The sequence below is a fragment of the Phyllostomus discolor genome, chromosome 2 (assembly GCF_004126475.2).
Source record: "Phyllostomus discolor isolate MPI-MPIP mPhyDis1 chromosome 2, mPhyDis1.pri.v3, whole genome shotgun sequence".
Taxonomy (NCBI): domain Eukaryota; kingdom Metazoa; phylum Chordata; class Mammalia; order Chiroptera; family Phyllostomidae; genus Phyllostomus; species Phyllostomus discolor.
The window spans coordinates 31,056,655-31,074,934 of record NC_040904.2 but is presented as its reverse complement, the minus strand read 5'-3'; the positions used below and the strand labels follow the sequence as shown (position 1 = coordinate 31,074,934).

Here is an 18,280-nt window from a genome sequence, read left to right as displayed (position 1 = left end):
ACTCTTTGTGCTCAGTCTTGAAATGACTAGGACGATTTTAGTGCCCAGGGGAGTAACACAGAAACAATGTAGACTCATTAGTGAAGCAAGCTTAGGAGGTAGTAAAGGATTGATGATGTTCCGAAAACTAGCGAAGGAAATACTCATGCTACAAAAATAAAACAAAGTGCAAATCATTGTGCGGGGAGAGTATTTAAGGGATTGTATAGCTTCAATAAAACTTGCAAAAGAATTACTGCTTTTTGTTTTGTTTTTCCTGACATTCTGTTAATTCAAATGCAAAGAATCTGCTAAATACTGGTGAGATGAGTAGTTGCTTGATCCTCAAGGTGAAAGATTAGCTAATGAAAAAAAGCTAAAAGTCTTCAAGTATATTTCTGAAAAGAGTAATTGATGGATTACCAAAATATATATAATGTTTATTTATATCTCTGATTGCAGGAGATTGTAAAGGAGAAGTAGGAAATGTTAAGTACTTTATGTTCAAATGGAAAATAGGACCCCCTCTGTAATAAGTTACTGATGTTTAAGTTTTAACAAAACAGACCACCACACTTGCTTTACAAAGATTTCTGCACTTTTAAGTTGATTAGTCTAAGCTCTCAAAGGTTCTAAACAATTAAGTTTTGGTTTTTAAATTCAGATTTTGTTTCTGTATTTCAAAACTAGCTTTCTTTTCCTTACAGGCTGAAAAAGAAAATCCAGGACTCACACAAGACATAATTATGAAAATTTTAGAGAAAAAAAGTGTAGAAGTTAACTTCACAGAATCCCTCCTTCGAATGGCTGCTGATGATGTAGAAGGTAATCACAGAGTCTTGTTTAGTTTTCTTTGTTTTCTTTCCTTTTTTTAATTGATGTTCAAATACAGTTATCTCCATTTTCCCACCATCACTTCCCCCCGCCCTACCCATGCCCACCCTCAGTCCCACCCCCCCTTAGCTACGTCCATGGGTCCCTCATTCATGTTCATTTACTTCCCTTTTTCTTCTTTCCCACGTTATTTTCCCCTTCCCTCCCCTCTGGTTACTGTCAGTTTGTTGTTGATTTCAGTGTCTCTGGCTATATTTTGGTTGCCAGTTTGTTTTGTTCATTAGTTTCCACTTATAGATGAAATCATGTAGTATTTGTCTTTCACCACTTGGCTTACTTCACTTAGCATAATACTTTCCAGTTCCATCCGTGTTGTCTGGAAGGGTAGGAGCTCCTTCTTTCTTTATGCTGAGTAGTATTTCACTGTGTAAATGTACCATAGTTTATTGATCTACACATTTACTGATGGGCACCTAGGCTGCTTCCAGCAATTGGCTATTGTAAATTGTGCTGCTATGAACATCGGAGTGCACAGGTTCTTTTGGATTTGTATTTCAGGATTCTTAGGGTATAAACCCAGCAGTGGAATTGCTGGGTCAAAAACCAATTCCATTTTTAGTTTCTTTTTCTTAGAGTTGTTGAAAAACACTTCTTTCAAATCTTGTATTATTTGACAAAAGGGAGTAGCCTCCCCCTTCTCTTCTTCCTTTTTCTTTTTGTTGTTGTTACTGTGACGCTAGTAGGAGGAAAAGTGTAAAAGAGGATAGTTCTCTTTTTGTTTTATGTTTGTCAGACTTAATTGCTCGAAGTAAAGCATTTATGTTGTACACTTTAACTTTTTCCCTGTTATTTGATGAGTTTGGGTTTTGCCAAAGATAAACTCTATGGAATGGTTATTTGATTTTGTATTCACTTTATATAAATAGCAATTGAAAATAATGAGGTTTCTTTTTAACTTTAGAATAGTGGGTTTTTTTAGCACAGATTTGAGAGAACAATATAATAACAATTCTTCTTTCTCATTTTTTGCTTTTTAAAAATAATTAGAAATGGATTTCACTTAAATTTAGTAGCTATTTTGCCACTAATTCAGAAAAACGTAGACGTATAATTTCCCATATTTAGGGAGAACAAAAGTAAATACTTTAACTGATTCAATAACTTACTAGAAAGTCCTTATTATTATTCTAAATGTAAGTATTTCCAACCTGTGAGTCTCGGTATATTGATTGGTAGGGTTGTAATGTTTCTGGGTGTACAGTGAATCTGCTAGTAATGTTTTTGCCTCTACCAGGTCTGATTGAACTTCTTTTCAAAGTTGCTATTCTGTGATCCAACTCTTGTATTGAATTTATGGTAGTGTTTTTGTTTTTAAGTGAGATTTCAAGAACGTACTGACAATTTTAGTAGGTTGTTTGGGTTTTGATACAATGAGACATTATATATTCAATATAGAGGTTTTTGTTAAAGTCATCTTCGCCATCAACAGATACATGTTGCCATCATATTTATCATGAATGCCATTGCTTTAAGATTTCCTTGAGAGATGTAACTTAAGAGACCTGATGAATTTGATTGATTCCCTTTTAATTTTATTTATTTATTTAGCATGGTTTCATGAGCTATTTACCCCAAATTGAAAATGTGTAGTCTTTCATTTTCTGTTATTTTACTTAGTAAGAGCCCTGCTATTACCAAGCTGAGTTGAACTCTAACAAATCCAGAGTTTGCAATGTTGCCTTTCTTAGTTATCTGGCCTCTCTCCTCCCTCTTGACCAACACTGAGAATTCTGAGACTTGCATTTGATGGAGTTGCATAACACTTTTTATTACATGTTTATTTCATCAGAGTATATGATTGAACGACCAGAGCCAGAATTCCAGGACCTGAATGAAAAGGCACGAGCACTTAAACAAATCCTCAGTAAGATCCCCGATGAGATCAATGACAGAGTGAGGTTTCTGCAGACAATCAAGTAAGCAACTGTTTGTTTTTGCCTTTTTTTTCTCAAAGTACCTCAAAGGGGCCACTCATTGTAGATGTATAATTTTGGTATAATATTAATATTAAATGAAAATATTAATTTGAAATAAATTTGGGGTTTTTAAATGCCACATCCTTATTAACTTCTAAGTGGTAGCATTTGGCTTCAGAGTACAATAGCTGTTTTTTAGAATGTGTGATTTTAAACAGTGAATGAAATGTACATCAACTAGAATATAGTTTAAAAATACATAAAAGTAGAAAAATGTAAACATCAGATTAAAGTGAATAGAGCAATTGGATAAATTATCAGAACTGATAACAAAGGAAACCAGTATTGTTTTTATTTCAGAAATGGCATAAGTCTTGTACTCGTCTTGAATAGCATTTCAGATTTTGACCAAAATTGTGAAGCTCCAAACCCCTACCTTTGGGATTCAGGTTTAAAAAGGCCAAAAATGTGTGGGGCCAGGAGGCTGACTGTTGAGAAGAGTCGTCCTAGAGCAGAGGTTCTCAAACCCAGGGCACTCTCCTCAGGGGTAAGAGGATGGGGGAATGAGGAGGGAACTACACACATAACTTCGAGAAGAGTATTTTTAAATTGAAGCGTTGGAAAATTTTCTTCAACCTCAGTGGATAGAAGACAAAGAAATCTGGGAATAATTGTAGTGGCACCATTAATACAACCTGTTGGTAACACCACAACTAGAAATTGCTAGAAAGGAAACTTTTAGTGGTTGCATCAAATATCATATCTTTAAAGACTTAGGGAGGCTCACTTGGAATATTAACATTCACTTCTCAGAAATAGCATTCTTTTTTTTTTTTTAAGATTTTATTTATTTATTTTTAGAAAGGGAAGGGAGGGAGAAAGAGGGAGAGAGAAACATCAATGTGCGGCTGCTGGGGGTCATGGCCTGCAACCCAGTCATGTACCCTGACTGGGAATCAAACCTGTGACACTTTGGTTCACAGCCTGTGCTCAATCCACTGAGCTACGCCAGCCAGGGCTAGAAATAGCATTATTTATAATTTATATTGCAAAGTGCTATTTCAGCTTGTTTGGGCACCTCCATTTTGACTGATATAGAGAGAGGAGTATGTCCCGTTTTAGAAAATCATGGCACGTGGTGGGTACCCAACAGAGCTGTCATGGAGTGACCCTCTGCTCTTCAGTCTTCTCATTGAGGACCAGGGAGGATGATAAAAGCTTCATTGACTAGTCGAAATCTGTGCAACAGAGGAAAGACACTGAAGTAAATATTTTACTACTAATGAAAAGCCCCAACATCCTTTAACTATTTGTATCATGTGAAGGAAGAAGAGAATCAACTGTTCATGGGATTTTAGTTAGGTATAAAGTAAACATGTTTGTCCTATAAAAGCACAAATTGTCAGTGATCTCAAACACAGCTATTTACAATTTATATCTAGATTTTCTAGTGGTTAAGTTTATATTTCTTTTAGTGGTCTATACTGCATTTCTGTGAAGATTTGACATTTTAAAGTAGTGTTTTCAGCAAATTTTGCTTCGGGTCACTAAAGTAGGGGTTTACAGAATCAATGTCATCTTAATAATACTGTTACTTATATGGAATTTACATGCTAAGCACTTTTTAAGGTACATATGAACTTATTACAAAGCCCTGTATTAGACAAAGAAACTGAAACATCAGAAATTAAGTAACTTTCCCAAGTTCACAGGGCTAGTGAGTAGGTAGAGCTTGGTTTGGAACCAAGTAGACTGACTCCAAGGGTCTTCTCTGCTGCTTGCCTGTCATAGATTCATAATGTTGATCTAATTTGGTAACTGAATGAGAAGTTTCTGCTGTTTGGAAGAAGTGTGATAAAGGGAATCTTATGTAGAATGTCAGGAGGTAAGAGGGAGATTCGTGTTGTGGTTGGAGCTGGAGTAGAAATGATTGGCCCAGAGCCATGATCTGGTTGCTTTGACTCCCTCTGTCCCACTTGTGGAGACTCTGAAGCATCTGCGCTAAACCCAGTATGGCTCTAGAGAGATACAGTTTGAAAACCCCATTAATAACAGCCACATTTTAATCTTAAGGATGTTCAGGTCAAGAACCTAAGAGTCTTATCCATGGTCACTGACAGAAGCTGCATTAGGGTCTTGCCTCTCATTATGGGGCAATAGTAATGCTTGAGTTCTGTTTTCTGGAGTGTACCCAGCACAACTGGATTAAGGTTATTGGCAATAAAAATTTATTTTTTAAACATTTTAGGAGGGATAATTTGCCATGGAAAGTTTGTTTATAATATGTATTATTTCTGAGACTACAATTCAATGATGTATGAGTTAGCATACATAGCTAAAGGTGCAATCATTTGTTTTCCTGAGACAGAGATTTCAATATACTGTTACCACTGTTAAATTGTTTTAACAAATTAATGGCTAAAATTTTACTGAAATAAAATGTGGTTTATCCTTTAGGCACATATTGTACATATAGTACAGTTCCTGCTTTTCTTTAAAATATTTTACTTTCTCATATTTAAGGTAGTTCTGTTCTTTATTCATTTATTTTAGCAATATTTTTTAATAAGTATGTATCAGATACCTATTATACCAAGTATTGTACATGGTGCTTTAGATTATGTTAGAGAAGAAAAATTATTCCTGTCAGCTAACAAATGTCCAGGTATTTTTGCATGTGTCAGTAGAGCTGGGTTTGAATCTCCATTCCAACATCTGTCTGGCCTTGGACAAGATGCTTTGCTTCTGTCATTCTAATGTCTACCTGTGAAAACGAAGGTGATAATTGTGAGAACTGAAAGACATGATGGCACAGAACCTCACATCCACGCGGCACATGCTAGCATTGTGAAATAAGGTGGCTGGGTTTTTTCAATTTTTCTTTATGGAGTTAATTAGGAAAAAATGATCCAGCAAACATATTTTATAAAGTACTTTTGATTAATGAATGTTTCTATTTGACTACATTTGAGCTTATACAAATATTTTATAAAATTAATTCATAGAATTTTTTTTTCAAGTCCAAAACATTCCAGTTAATGGATGACTAGTGGAGACTTGTGATTCATTAGACCATAAAGCTGTGCATTTATGTATTTGTCCTTTATAATATGTATTTGCATATTCATAGGCAAAATTTGTCAGGGTTTGGTTTCAATGATGGCTTCATATTAGCCTTTCCAGAGGTGTCCAGTCTAGACAAAAATAAACATAAGCACAGGAATTTCCTTCCTCTAGAGTATTTGCATAAACATTTACAAATGTGGGTGATAACAATTAGAAGCTCTGCTATTCTGTGCAATTTTTTGATAGGATGTGTGTTTATATTTCATCCAATGCCTTTTGTCCTCTTTCAGTATGTATGTTTCTCCAAAGCTGCTCTACTGAATAGCTGCATATTGCTAAAATTCATTCCTATTAATTCATACTCTGTGTCCCTTAACACAGAAACCATTAACTTCAGCATATGATTATACTATAGTTCTTTTACCCTCAAGTTTTCCCCAGTTCTTTGTCTATTTAATTGGAGTATTTTGTGTGTGTGTGTGTGTGTCGGGGGGGGGGGGGGGCTGGTGTTTTATATCCTATAAGGAACAAACCTTCAGTTATTGGCTAATATAATTTTAGCTTCCTTGGTGCCATAAATGAAAATACTTTTCAGTGTACATACAAATAACATAATATTTGACATAAACTTCTGTGCTTGTTTTATAGAAGACCAAGCCTGAGGATTAATAGACTTGGTCTTTATAAAGCTCTGTAGCAAATAAAGAACCTGAAGTCTAGGTTCTGGGTTCACACACAGCACTTCCCAAACCAGGTTTATCACCAGAATCACCTGAAGAGCTTCCCCCACCCCCTTTTTCTTTTAAAGCACAAATTCCCAAAATTTGTTAGTAGGATGGAGTACTGTCCACTAAACCCTCCCTTCCCTTCCCTGCCCCCTATGCTCCCCTTTCGTTTTTGCGCCTGGGTGAGTGAGGGAGCCGCCCGTTTTAGAGTTGCTCTTTTGACCTATGCAGTCCAGCCATTACCATTGTATAGGGAATGTATGTTCATGTTCGTTAGCACTAAAAGGACATTTTTATTTTTTGTAGCAGAATTTTAAAGTATACCACAAAGTACATTTGTGTATAAACAGCTCTCTGATCAGTGTATGATGTACTCCATCGTACTTTGTTTTAAATACGCTCACTGTGGATATGAAGAATCATATTTAGAGGTTAGAGAATTTTTACTTGTTGAAATTGTGACTTTCTCACATAATATAGTAATGTGACACTGTTTTATTGAGCAAAGTGGACTTACAACTTGCCTAAAAACAAATGAAAGGAACAGTTAAACTACAGGCCAAAAAAAAAAGCATACAGATGTCATTTCTATGTAAAAAATACTTGAGTATTTAATGTTTGAATGTTTCGAAGCCTAATGCTGATGTTTGACATATAAGATGTAGTAAGTAAATATTTATTGAAATGTCATAACTACTTTGGAATAGGCTAAAATCCCTTTTTTATACCAGAATCCTGACTACTGATAATTTGTAGAATTGCCAAATGTTTGTTTACTAGAAATATGCTGTGAAATACACTCACATGCACACTGAAACCCGGACAATCTAGACACCGTGTTTTTTTTCTTTAAATAGTAAAGCTGAAACATCGTTACAGGTATGAAGAAACTGAAATCGGACATTTTTGGTTAAAAAGTCATAAAAATTTCACTTGGAATGGTCTGGATTTATGTTTTATTAATTCGCATCTTACACTCGGATTACATTTTAGCAGCAAAGAGAATGGTTGTGAAAAAGAGAAGGCTTGCTTTGGAGAATGTGAGACTGAATGCAGAATTATGTTAAATGCAGTTTGACAAAAAAATTGCTATGGAGTTAGAACATGAAAATTGAAAAGAGCATAGATATAAAAGACAAGAGTTCAGAAAAAATGATGGCATGGTTAGGAGGAATAGTCAAATGAGAACTGACGGATTTCTTCTCTTTAGTAGGGGGAGGGAGGTGTTGATGCATATAGATGTAGCAAAGGGTAATTACTGGAAAGGTTAAGGTAAAAAAATACTCTGATACTGTCTCTCCCAGAAATTTAAATATATTTTAAATGTATACATATAGGCTTGGAATGGGGAGGGGACATAGATAGAAGGTAAATGAGTGGCAAGAAGAGCTATGTCTGGGAGGAAGTATTTTAAAACATCAAACTATTGGGTATATAAATCAAAGTGTTGGTTAATATTAGAAATGAGTTACATGTAATAGCAAAGTGTGTCATTGTTCATGAGATAGCAAAAGTAGAGAATATGTTAGCTGAATTTAGCTATATTGGTGAGAGAAAGGAAACACTATAACTGGAAAAGATGAGAGGCAGAGGCATATTCTTTTAAATTCAAGTAAGGCTAACTGAAATGTTTACTATATTGGGAAACTTGATGTTGTGGAATGTTCGGTCAGCAGTGTTAAGAGAAGTCAGGATCACAGAAGGGTGCGTGCGAAAACTCCCTCCCACTCAACCAGCTAGTCAGATGTTTGTGCTCGACAGAGTGTTGGTATGGTAATTAACAGTGTGGATAGTAATTCTTAAAAATATATACACAGCCTTCTTTCAAATGTAACTGATTTTAAGAAGATTCTTTTTTTCCTTATCCGACAGGGATATAGCTAGTGCAATAAAAGAACTTCTTGATACAGTGAATAATGTCTTCAAGAAATATCAATACCAGAACCGCAGGGTAAGTTTACTAGAAGCCTTGTGCACTGCCACCCCAGTTGGGTTTATACCTAGTTGTTTTATTGAATTAAACACAAGATGGTTTGATTACTGGAAATGATCTCCTGTCTTTGGCTTTTGTGTTACTTCTCTTTTCTTTCTTAGTATTTTTAATTTTTTTTTTATGTCTCATAGGCACTTGAACACCAAAAGAAAGAATTTGTAAAGTATTCCAAAAGTTTCAGTGATACTCTTAAAACCTATTTTAAAGATGGCAAGTAAGTACTTTTATGTATTTAAAACCTTCTCTTTTAGTTTTTATTGATTGATTTGAGAGTGAGGCGGGAGACAGACAACAGTTTAAGTGTTGTTTCACTTATGTATACATTCACTGGTTGATTCTTGTATATGCCCTGACCAGGGATTGAACCTGCAGCCATGGCATATTGGGAAGATGCTCCAACCAACTGAGTTACCTGGCCAGGGTGATCCTTCTTTTTAATTAAAAAAAAATATTTTTTTATTTTTAGAGAGAAAGGAAGGGAGGGAGAAAGAGAGGGAGAGAAACATCAATATGTGGTTGCCACTTGTGCATACCACACTGGGGACCTGGCCCACAACTCAGGCATGTGCCCTGACCAGGAATCAAACCAGCGACCCTTTGGTTCATAGGCCAACACTCAGTCCACTGAGCCACACCAGCCAAGGCCTTCTCTTTTAAAATTAAATAAATTACATGGTTTATATGATACTAAAACCATATAAATTAAGCCCTTTTAGTGTATTATTAATACATCAACTACTAAGATAAACTGTTAAAAATAAAAGTGAATGGTGGATAACCCAGCCATACCAGTCTAGACCAGTTGTTAGACTTTTTCTGAAGAGGGCCCAATAGCAAATATTTTGACTTGGTGGGCTCTGGCAGCTTCCATCCTCACCTGTGCTGTTGCAGTGAGTGTGAAAGCAGCCATAGATAATAAGGAAACAAGTAAGCACTATGGCCATTTTCTAATAAAACTTTCTTTATAGGCACTGAAATTTGCATTTTGTGTAATTTCCACCTGTCACATAATACTATTCCTTTGTATGTATTTTTTATTTTACCATTTAAACAACATAAAAGTATTCTTAGCATGCAGTTCATACAGAAACAAGGTAAGATTTGGCTTATTGGCCCAATTTTCTTAGTAGCATCAGAATCCCTTGTAGGGCTTGTTAAAGCACAAATTGCTTTTGGGTTCCACACTGAGAGTTTCTTATTGTTGAGGATGGCCCCAAGAATCTGCATTTTATTTCTAAGAAGTTTCCAGATGATACTGATGCTGTATGTCTGTTAAGAGCTGCTGCACTAAAGTTAATGGTTCTCAACCCTATTTGCACATTAGATTCTCCTGGGTTCAGTTTTTTAAAATCCCAGTGGGATTTTGAAATGAATTTTATTCATTTATTTTTAGAGAGATGGGAAGGGAGGGAGAAAGAGAGGGAGAGAAATGTCAATCAGTTGCCCCCTATATGCACCCCTGGCCAGGGAAGAACCCCGCAACCCAGGCATGTGCCCTGACTTGGGAATTGAACTGGGGACCATTCTCTTTGTGGGACGATGCCTAACCCACTGCGCCACCCCGACCAGGGCTGTCATAATATTTTTAAAATAATAATGCATTAACGTGATCTATTGATTTTAAAGCTATTTTTAATTGTTCAAATAGGTCAAACCATTTACATTTATATTATGAACTAAGGATACTGAGTTAAAGTATTAATGATTTTTTATTCCATTCTACTACTATTTAGGTTGTCTATGGGAAATGCTTCAGTTTAGTAAGCTGGCAGGTGTATTCTGAAAATAAACTTACATCTGTTTTTCCTTGATCTCCTCTGCTAAGCTCAAATAACCAAAAACACATTAAAAGAATAATCTACACATTGGGATCATTATTTCTGACTCTAATTAATTAAGAATTATCAGAATAAGTACATTAAAGGTAGAAATTCATGTAGAGCCTAATTTTCATTAATCTAAAGTTACTTTCAGTCTAGAATGACTTGGGTTCAACATTTAAAAGTCCCAGTGCCTTTGCCCCAAAATTATTTTTAACAGTTCAGACAGGCATGTGGACTGTTCAGGCTTCCTGCCATTACTTTTTCTTCATTCAGTACTTCTTTAAATTACAATTATAATTGTGTATGAATAATGTGCCGTGAGTTTTGTACCTGTTTCCTCAAACTGGAAGTTATTACTACAGCCTGATCTTTGAGCTGTCTTTCAATAGGGGGATAGATTTGCATTGATTCAACTTAATTCTTCAGTGTTCCTCTTTTTTAAGAAATACCTGGAATGGAAATAAAGTCTTTAGCTATGCAATTAAAGAACTGGTAAGGCCACATAATGGGGCATCAGTTCTGTCTTACTTAGATACATGGAGATGGCCTGATAGCAAATGTGGGATAACACAACATAATTTTTTTAGAATATATTTTTATATATTGTCAGCTCCAAAATATTGAAACCACATGATTATTTTTTTGAAAATAGATTGGGATGAATCATATTTGAAAGTAATTAACTTTTTCTTAAGTATTTATAATGCCCATTGACACTGAGATGGAGTGTAGTACTTTTGCAGATTTTATCTTGCTAACTTCTATGAAATCACAGCTGGAGAGTACATTTGAATCAGTTATTTGTTTGACCTATAAATAAAATAAACCCTGATGATTCAGGTGCCACCTGTCATTAGCAGCCCTCCAACACCTAATTGCCAACCAGAGCCACTAGGGGTCAGTAATTCCTAGTTTCAAATGATTGAGGACCATTGAATTCCAATCTGAAATACAAGTTATGATACTCCATACTGACTCACCTTTTATTCCCCAAATTATTTCATTGCTACTGTTAATATAAATATTTATAAATAATGAATTTTTGTATAAAATTAATGCTTGTTCTTTTTTTTTTCTTTGAACAGGGCAATAAATGTGTTCATAAGTGCCAACCGACTAATTCATCAAACCAACTTGATACTTCAGACCTTCAAAACTGTGGCCTGAAAGTTGTATATGTTGAGAGATGTACTTCTCAGTGGCAGTGTTGAACTGCCTTTATGTGTAAATTTTAAAGTTTGACTGTATAAATTATCAGTCCCTCCTGAAGGGATCTAATCCAGGATGTTGAATGGGATTATTGCCATCTTACACCATATTTTTGTAAAATGTAGCTTAATCATAATCTCACACTGAAGATTTTGCATCACTTTTGCTATTATCATTCTTTTAAGAATTATAAGCCAAAAGAATTTACGCCTTAATGTGTCATTATATAACATTCCTTAAAAGAATTGTAAATATTGGTGTTTGTTTCTGACATTTTAACTTGAAAGCGATATGCTGCAAGATAATGTATTTAACAATATTTGGTGGCAAATATTCAATAAATAGTTTACATCTGTTAAACATTTCTTTACTTGAAAAAACGGATGCATATATATGTGAATATATATATATGATCAAAAGACCAAGACTACTTGGGTTAATATCTAAAAAACTACTAATAGGAGCTTATTAGCAGTTTATCAGATAATAAAGCAGCACAAAAAAATTGGGGGGAGCTGTTCCTTACTCACTCTGGGCAAAAAGTAGTCAATGGAAGTATTTTTTTAGTTAATTATATATAGGGTACTGAATATTTTTCCAGCCTGCTTTAAGGTACATATGAGAGAGATGGCAATTTGTAGTGTCTTTACACTATAACGCCACTTTTGAACTCAATGACTATGTAAAAGTAAGTCTTTCTTGTGTGCTAGGCCCTAATAAGCTTTGTACCTTTTTTCTTCAAAATAGCCACAACTAATAGTGATTTGAAGCTATACCAATGCTAGTTGGTTTGAAATTGTCGTGAGTGCTGATAATAATATACGCTCTTTAAATATATATAGTTCTAAGGAAATTATGTATCAAATATTCATGTTAAGCATTTTCGTTTTTCAGTTACGAAATAAAGGAAAGATAAGAATTTGTTTATCTTTTATAAAGATTTTAAATGTTGAACTAAATTTCTGGTGGTTCATACTAAATTATATTTCTGCAATATAATTTTTGTTACAATGCAATTTAGTTATTTTTAAAACTTTTCTTCATTTTTAAAAAGATTGTTAAAGAATTACTATCATTGGCGCTAGAAAAGGAAATTGTCCTGTCAGATGGATATAGGAAATATGTAGAAAGAAGCAAAAAGACAGTAGACTACTGGATGAAATCTCATACTTTATGGACATTTTACTGAATTGATTTTTTTTCTTTCAAGATAATAGCCAGTAAAATAAATAGAATTGGTGATATTAATACTATTTATTTTTGACATAAACTGTTACTTACTCTTAGAAGTAGATGGTCATTTGCAAAATAGACATTAATACATGAAAAATATATAATTATTTTTTATGAGCAGTAGACTTTTCTAACATAAACCAGTACTTTTTATTCCACTATCTAGTATCTCTGGCTTTGGTTTTCCTGAAATTTACCTCCAGAAAGGAGGCTTATTCTTGGGATAGTTCAGTTTCTTACATAATCCTAGAAGGACTGAATTCAAGTCAGTGAGGAGAGGGCTGGTGTGGCCCTAGGCAGAAACATCTCTCGAGAACAGAAAGGTGGCTCCCAAGGAAAGGAAGACAAGGAGACATGCTGAGCACCTCTGTGTGAAGCACTATTCTAGATATATTAATTTAATTCTCCCCACAGTCCTATGATTTGGCTATGTGCCTTGCCTTGGAGAAAACAAAGAAAGCTTAGGTTACAAGAGATGGTAACAGCTGGAGCCACGGTTTGATTCAGTGTTTGTCTCCAGACTCCATTCTCCTTGTACAAAACTACTTCATCCATTGCCAAAAATGGACCTTGTTTGGAATACTGATTCCCTAACACCAGGCTGACAGAGCTCTCCTTGGTCTCGGGGAAGTCAGAGAAGCTAGGATAATATGATGTCTTTTTTTAGAAATCTAAATTTTATTTTAAAGGGTCACTTTTATTTGGTGATGATGGCTATTTTTTAAATGTTTAAAATGTCCCCTCATACTTCCTTTAAACGAAATGGCAAAATCGTAGATGGTAGTCTTTTTTTTTTTTTTAATAACTACATTTTAGTAACTGTATTAGGCAAAACATGAGATTAACAACCCAAGATCAGTCTCTTCTAATTATTTTTTAACTTTTTATGGAAATGTTTTCAAATGTACAGAAAATCGGTAAAAATAAGACTAGTACAAAGAACATGTATACATCTTTTAGCCAAATTCACCCATTACTGAGATGTTGCCATTTTTATTTTAACATTCGCTTGTTTATTTTCCCTCCCTGAAGTCTCCTCTACTCTGGCTCTTCCCTGTGACCCCTTTTGTCTTTCATGGCATTAGCGTAATATGTTTTTGAAGGACACAGTCTTTTGTTTCCTCTGCCCCCCTTTTTGGGATCTCATCATTAGATTCAGGTTATGCACTCTTAGAATACCAACCACGTTGGTGTCACATCTGCTCGTCATTGGCGACATTAATTCTGGTCACCAGGTCGGGGTGTTGTTCACTTTCTCCAAAGTGTAGTTACTGGTTGTTTTTCTTTTTATCATGCTTGTAATGAACCATCTGTGGGAGATTCTTTTAAGTCTATGCTAACAACAGTCTTTTCCCCCAGGATTTAGCATTCACTGATGATTCTTGCTCATTCTTTCGTTCTTTGGATAGCTGGAGGATGATTTTCCAGTTCCAGCATTTCTTCCTCATGTACCAGTTAGCACTTAGCATTCTGCTGTGAGCAGGAGCCCTCCTTTCTCCTTCACCCATCCCTGTGTGCCCACGTGAATTTTTATATTAGCTATTGTTCTAAACTCCTGGTTTTCTATTTCCTTAATGGCTTGTGTTTCACTACTTAACCTCGGTGCTCAAATTCTTTGGTGCTTAAATTGTCTTAGATTTGGCCCCCAGGAGCTTCTTCATTCTGGCTCCTAATCCTTGTATCTGCTTTTTTTTTTTTTTAATTATTTTTTTAGCACATTATTTTAAATAAAAGATGCTCTAGGATCTGGAATCAGCAATTTTTTCAAAGAATCCGTGGGAATGATAGATACATAGATCTGTCTGGCTGTTGGGCGTGCTCATCGTTCCTCAGTGTTTCGCTGCGGCTCGGCCTCTTCACCAGACGGAACTAGGAAATGTTCATACACACAAATACACACGTACACATGCATGTTACATGGGCTCCCATCCATATCTGGTTTTAGAAATCATGCATTCACACTAATACCTCCAATTTCAACCCATCCTCATAGGGTTCTTCCTCATTCCGTATTTCTGCGTCCCTTCTTCCCAGGAATCCTGGCTCCCCAAACAGTCTGTCAGTATATTCTCTCGTTTAGTCCTATGATACATCTAAAGTAGTTTTTTCCTGCTTCTGCCCATATCACTGTAAAATACACACTTAAAAGCGTGTAAGATTGTATTCTCTCCCTGTCTGTACCCTGCCCAAGACTAAGGATATATGGTTATATTCTGTATTCATAAATTATTTCGAGTCATTCTTTTTTTCTCTTTCACTGTGATTGTTATTTGTTGGAAATAAATCGGGTTCATTTGTTTCAGTTTTCTTCCAAGTTTAAGGTCCCTCCCCCCCAACTTCCCATCTTTAATTTTATTTTTTATATATTGAACATTAGCATGCTTCTAAAAGTCAGAACTGTACGAGGGCATACGGAGAGAAGTGTCACTCATTTTCTGCCCAACTCCCGCACCCCCCTGTAGGTATCCAGCTTCACTGTTTGTTTTTTCCCGTGTTTTTTTTTAGGAAGAAAAGCAGTAAATATGTTTTCTGAGCCTTCCTCTTTCTTGCACAAAAGGTTGCATACAGGTAGGGAGACCAGTCCTGGTTTGCCTAGGACTGAGAACTTCCTTGGGATACAACTTTCAGATAAAGCTGAAAGTGGACAAGTCAGGTAAACATAGGGTCGGTCCTTCTCTACACATGCTCTTTACAAAAAGAACTATCAATGAGTAATTTATATCCCATAAAATGCATCATATATATCCTTTTTTTAAAACAAAACTATTGAGCTATGTAATTCAATGCCACACAATTCACTCATTTTATGAGTTGTGCATTCCAACTACAATTCAGTTTTAGAATATTTTCATCATTCCAGTAAAATTCCTCACGCCTGGTTATAGTTAATCCTTGTTCCCACCTCACCCTGGCTCCTCTCCAGTTCCAGCCAAGGAAGAGCTGCTTTCCGTCTATAGCATTTTCTGGGCATTTCATGTAAATAGAATTATACAGTGTTACCTTTTGAGTCTGGTTTCTTTTACTTAGTGTAATGTGAGGTCCATCCATATCATTGCATATATCAGCATTTCTATCTGTTATTGTTCAATAGTATTCCATTATTTGAACTATGCATGTTTGTTTGAAAGTTGATGGGCATCTAGGTTGCTCCCTTTTTGGCTGTGATACATCATGCTGCAGTGAACATTCAATTGCAAGTCTTTATGTGGACATGGTTTTCATTTCCTTTTAGTGGGGTTGCTGGGTTGTATGATAAATTTAACTTTTTAAGAAGCTGTCAAAGTGATTTCTAAGTGGCTGTAGCATTTTACATTCCCACCAGCAGTATAGAGTTCTTGTTTCTCCACATCCTCACCAAAGTTTGTGAAAAACTTTTTATAGACGTTTTTGCAGATACACAGTGGTATTCTGTATCTCCCTAATGATGAGTGAAGTTGAGCACTTTTTCATGTGCTTATTAGCTGTTTCACATACATGCTTTTATTAACTTTGCATTTTTCACTAAACATTTTTAGTAACTGCTCCATGCCGGTGTTTATAGATCTATCTCCCCCCTCTTGCCCTCCCCTCTAGATGCTCAGTGTTCCATGGTATCTAAGTACCTTATTTTATCAATCCACGCTCAGGCATTTAGGTGGTACTCGATACTTTGCAAAATAACAAATGTTAACAATGAATGATCTTACCCATTTCTGTTTTGTTTGAGGCACACCTTCAGAGTAGATTCCTAGAAGTGGAGTTACTAAGTTAAAGGACATATGCATGTGTAGCTTTATTAGGTAATTGCCAAATTCCTTCCCATAAAGGTGGTAGCAATTCGGATCCCGCAAGGAATGTGTGAGACTGTTTCCCCAAAGCTTCAATAACAATATATTGTCAGGCTTTTGAGTTTGGCCAGTCGGATGATAAGAAATGATATCTCATTATAGCTTTAACTTTCATTTCTCCTATAAATGAAGTTAAAATTCTTTCATATGTAAGGACCACTTTTATGTCTTTCTGTGATTTTGATTTTTCTGTTTTTGTCATACAAACTTTTAAAATTTTATTGTAGAAAAATTATCAGTTCCTTCATGAAACCATCAGGGCTTGGTGCTTTTTTGTGGAGTAACTGCTTGATAACTTTTTCTTTTATGCAAATTGTTTTTTTAATTGTACAGGAGTCATTTTGCTGTATTTTTCTAAGAAAGTATCCATATCCTCTAGGTATTCAGATGTATTTCCATTGAAGTGAGTGAGAAGTTTTTTATGTTTTAAAACTATTGCTATTTCTCTAGCAATAGTTACATCTCTTGTTATTTCTTATTCTGTATATTTGCACTTTGCCCCCTTTTTTAAAATTAAACTAGCACACTTTGTTGATATTTTTGTTTTTACAGGATTTTACTCACTAATTTGATGTACTTTTCTTTTTCTCTACCTCTTTCAAGTGTTCAAATGTTAATTTCTGTTCTTGTATTTTATTATTTCTTCCTGGGCTTTTTTTTGTTGTTGTTTTACTTTGTTGTTTTAGGCTCTTCCACATGGAAATACAATTAATCTTCATTTTTTATTTATATAGGTACTTAGTGCTGTGAAATTTTCTCTGATCACTGCTTAGAATGCATTCCATAGATGCATTTATCATTTTCAGAAATTCTGTAATTTTTGTTTGTATTTTCTATTTTGTGTAAGAGTTAAGTTTATTAGAATAATTTCCAAGTGGAAGGGCTTTTTTGGTTGCATTATTTTCTATTTTTACTGCATTATAATTAGCAAGTAGTTTGTAATAACTTTATATAGTACCTGCTGATATTTTCTATATGCTCTAATATATGATCAGGTTTTTGCATATCTCTGTAAATGTTTCATGCATACTTGAGAAGATTGTGTATTCTCTATTATAAGGATGTAGTATTTAAGATAAATCCAGAACACATATCCTTACTTCTTTTTGCTTACTGACATGTGTTGTACTGTGAATGAAAGTGTCTATTCATAGTGTGTTTCTCTGTTTCTCCTTTTCTCTCTTCTAGTATTTGTTTTATATAGGTGGTTTTTTGTGTTATTTGTTGTATAGAAAGTCATGCCTGTTATATCCTAAATGTGAAATGTGGATTTTAACATTATAAAGTGTCTTTTTTTGTCTAGTTTAATGTTTTTGAAGTTTGTCTTTTTACCTTGAGTTAAACCCATTCACGTTTGATGAGATGACTGTCATGTGGGCTTAATTCTGTACATTATTTGTTATAATTACTCTGTATTTTTCTTTTTATTGTGGCTACTTTGTTGTTTTAAAACAGTTCATTTTGGTGTTTAGGAAGGTTTATATTTTTATCCTTGTGGCTTTGGAGTAATATTTTATAGGACTGATAATCCCTTTTTTTTTCTTGTCCTGTTGGTATGTCAGGTTAAAATATTTCCTGTAACCCTCACCTGTTACCTGAATGAGAGTCAGTGTTC

The 18,280-nt window shown here is 34.9% G+C and overlaps 1 protein-coding gene across 1 annotated transcript in view; it reads left to right on the top strand.

The window, feature by feature from the left end:
* PDCD10 (programmed cell death 10) overlaps positions 1 to 12,110 on the top strand; it is a 43,766-nt gene extending 31,656 nt beyond the window's left edge. Inside the window, exons 4-8 of the mRNA XM_028504662.2 lie at positions 687 to 804; positions 2,663 to 2,789; positions 8,453 to 8,531; positions 8,705 to 8,787; positions 11,482 to 12,110. Coding sequence (XP_028360463.1) covers positions 687 to 804; positions 2,663 to 2,789; positions 8,453 to 8,531; positions 8,705 to 8,787; positions 11,482 to 11,563 — 489 coding nt within the window. The 3' untranslated portion in view covers positions 11,564 to 12,110. The remainder of the gene's footprint in view (positions 1 to 686; positions 805 to 2,662; positions 2,790 to 8,452; positions 8,532 to 8,704; positions 8,788 to 11,481) is intronic.
* Positions 12,111 to 18,280: the final 6,170 nt, after the last annotated feature.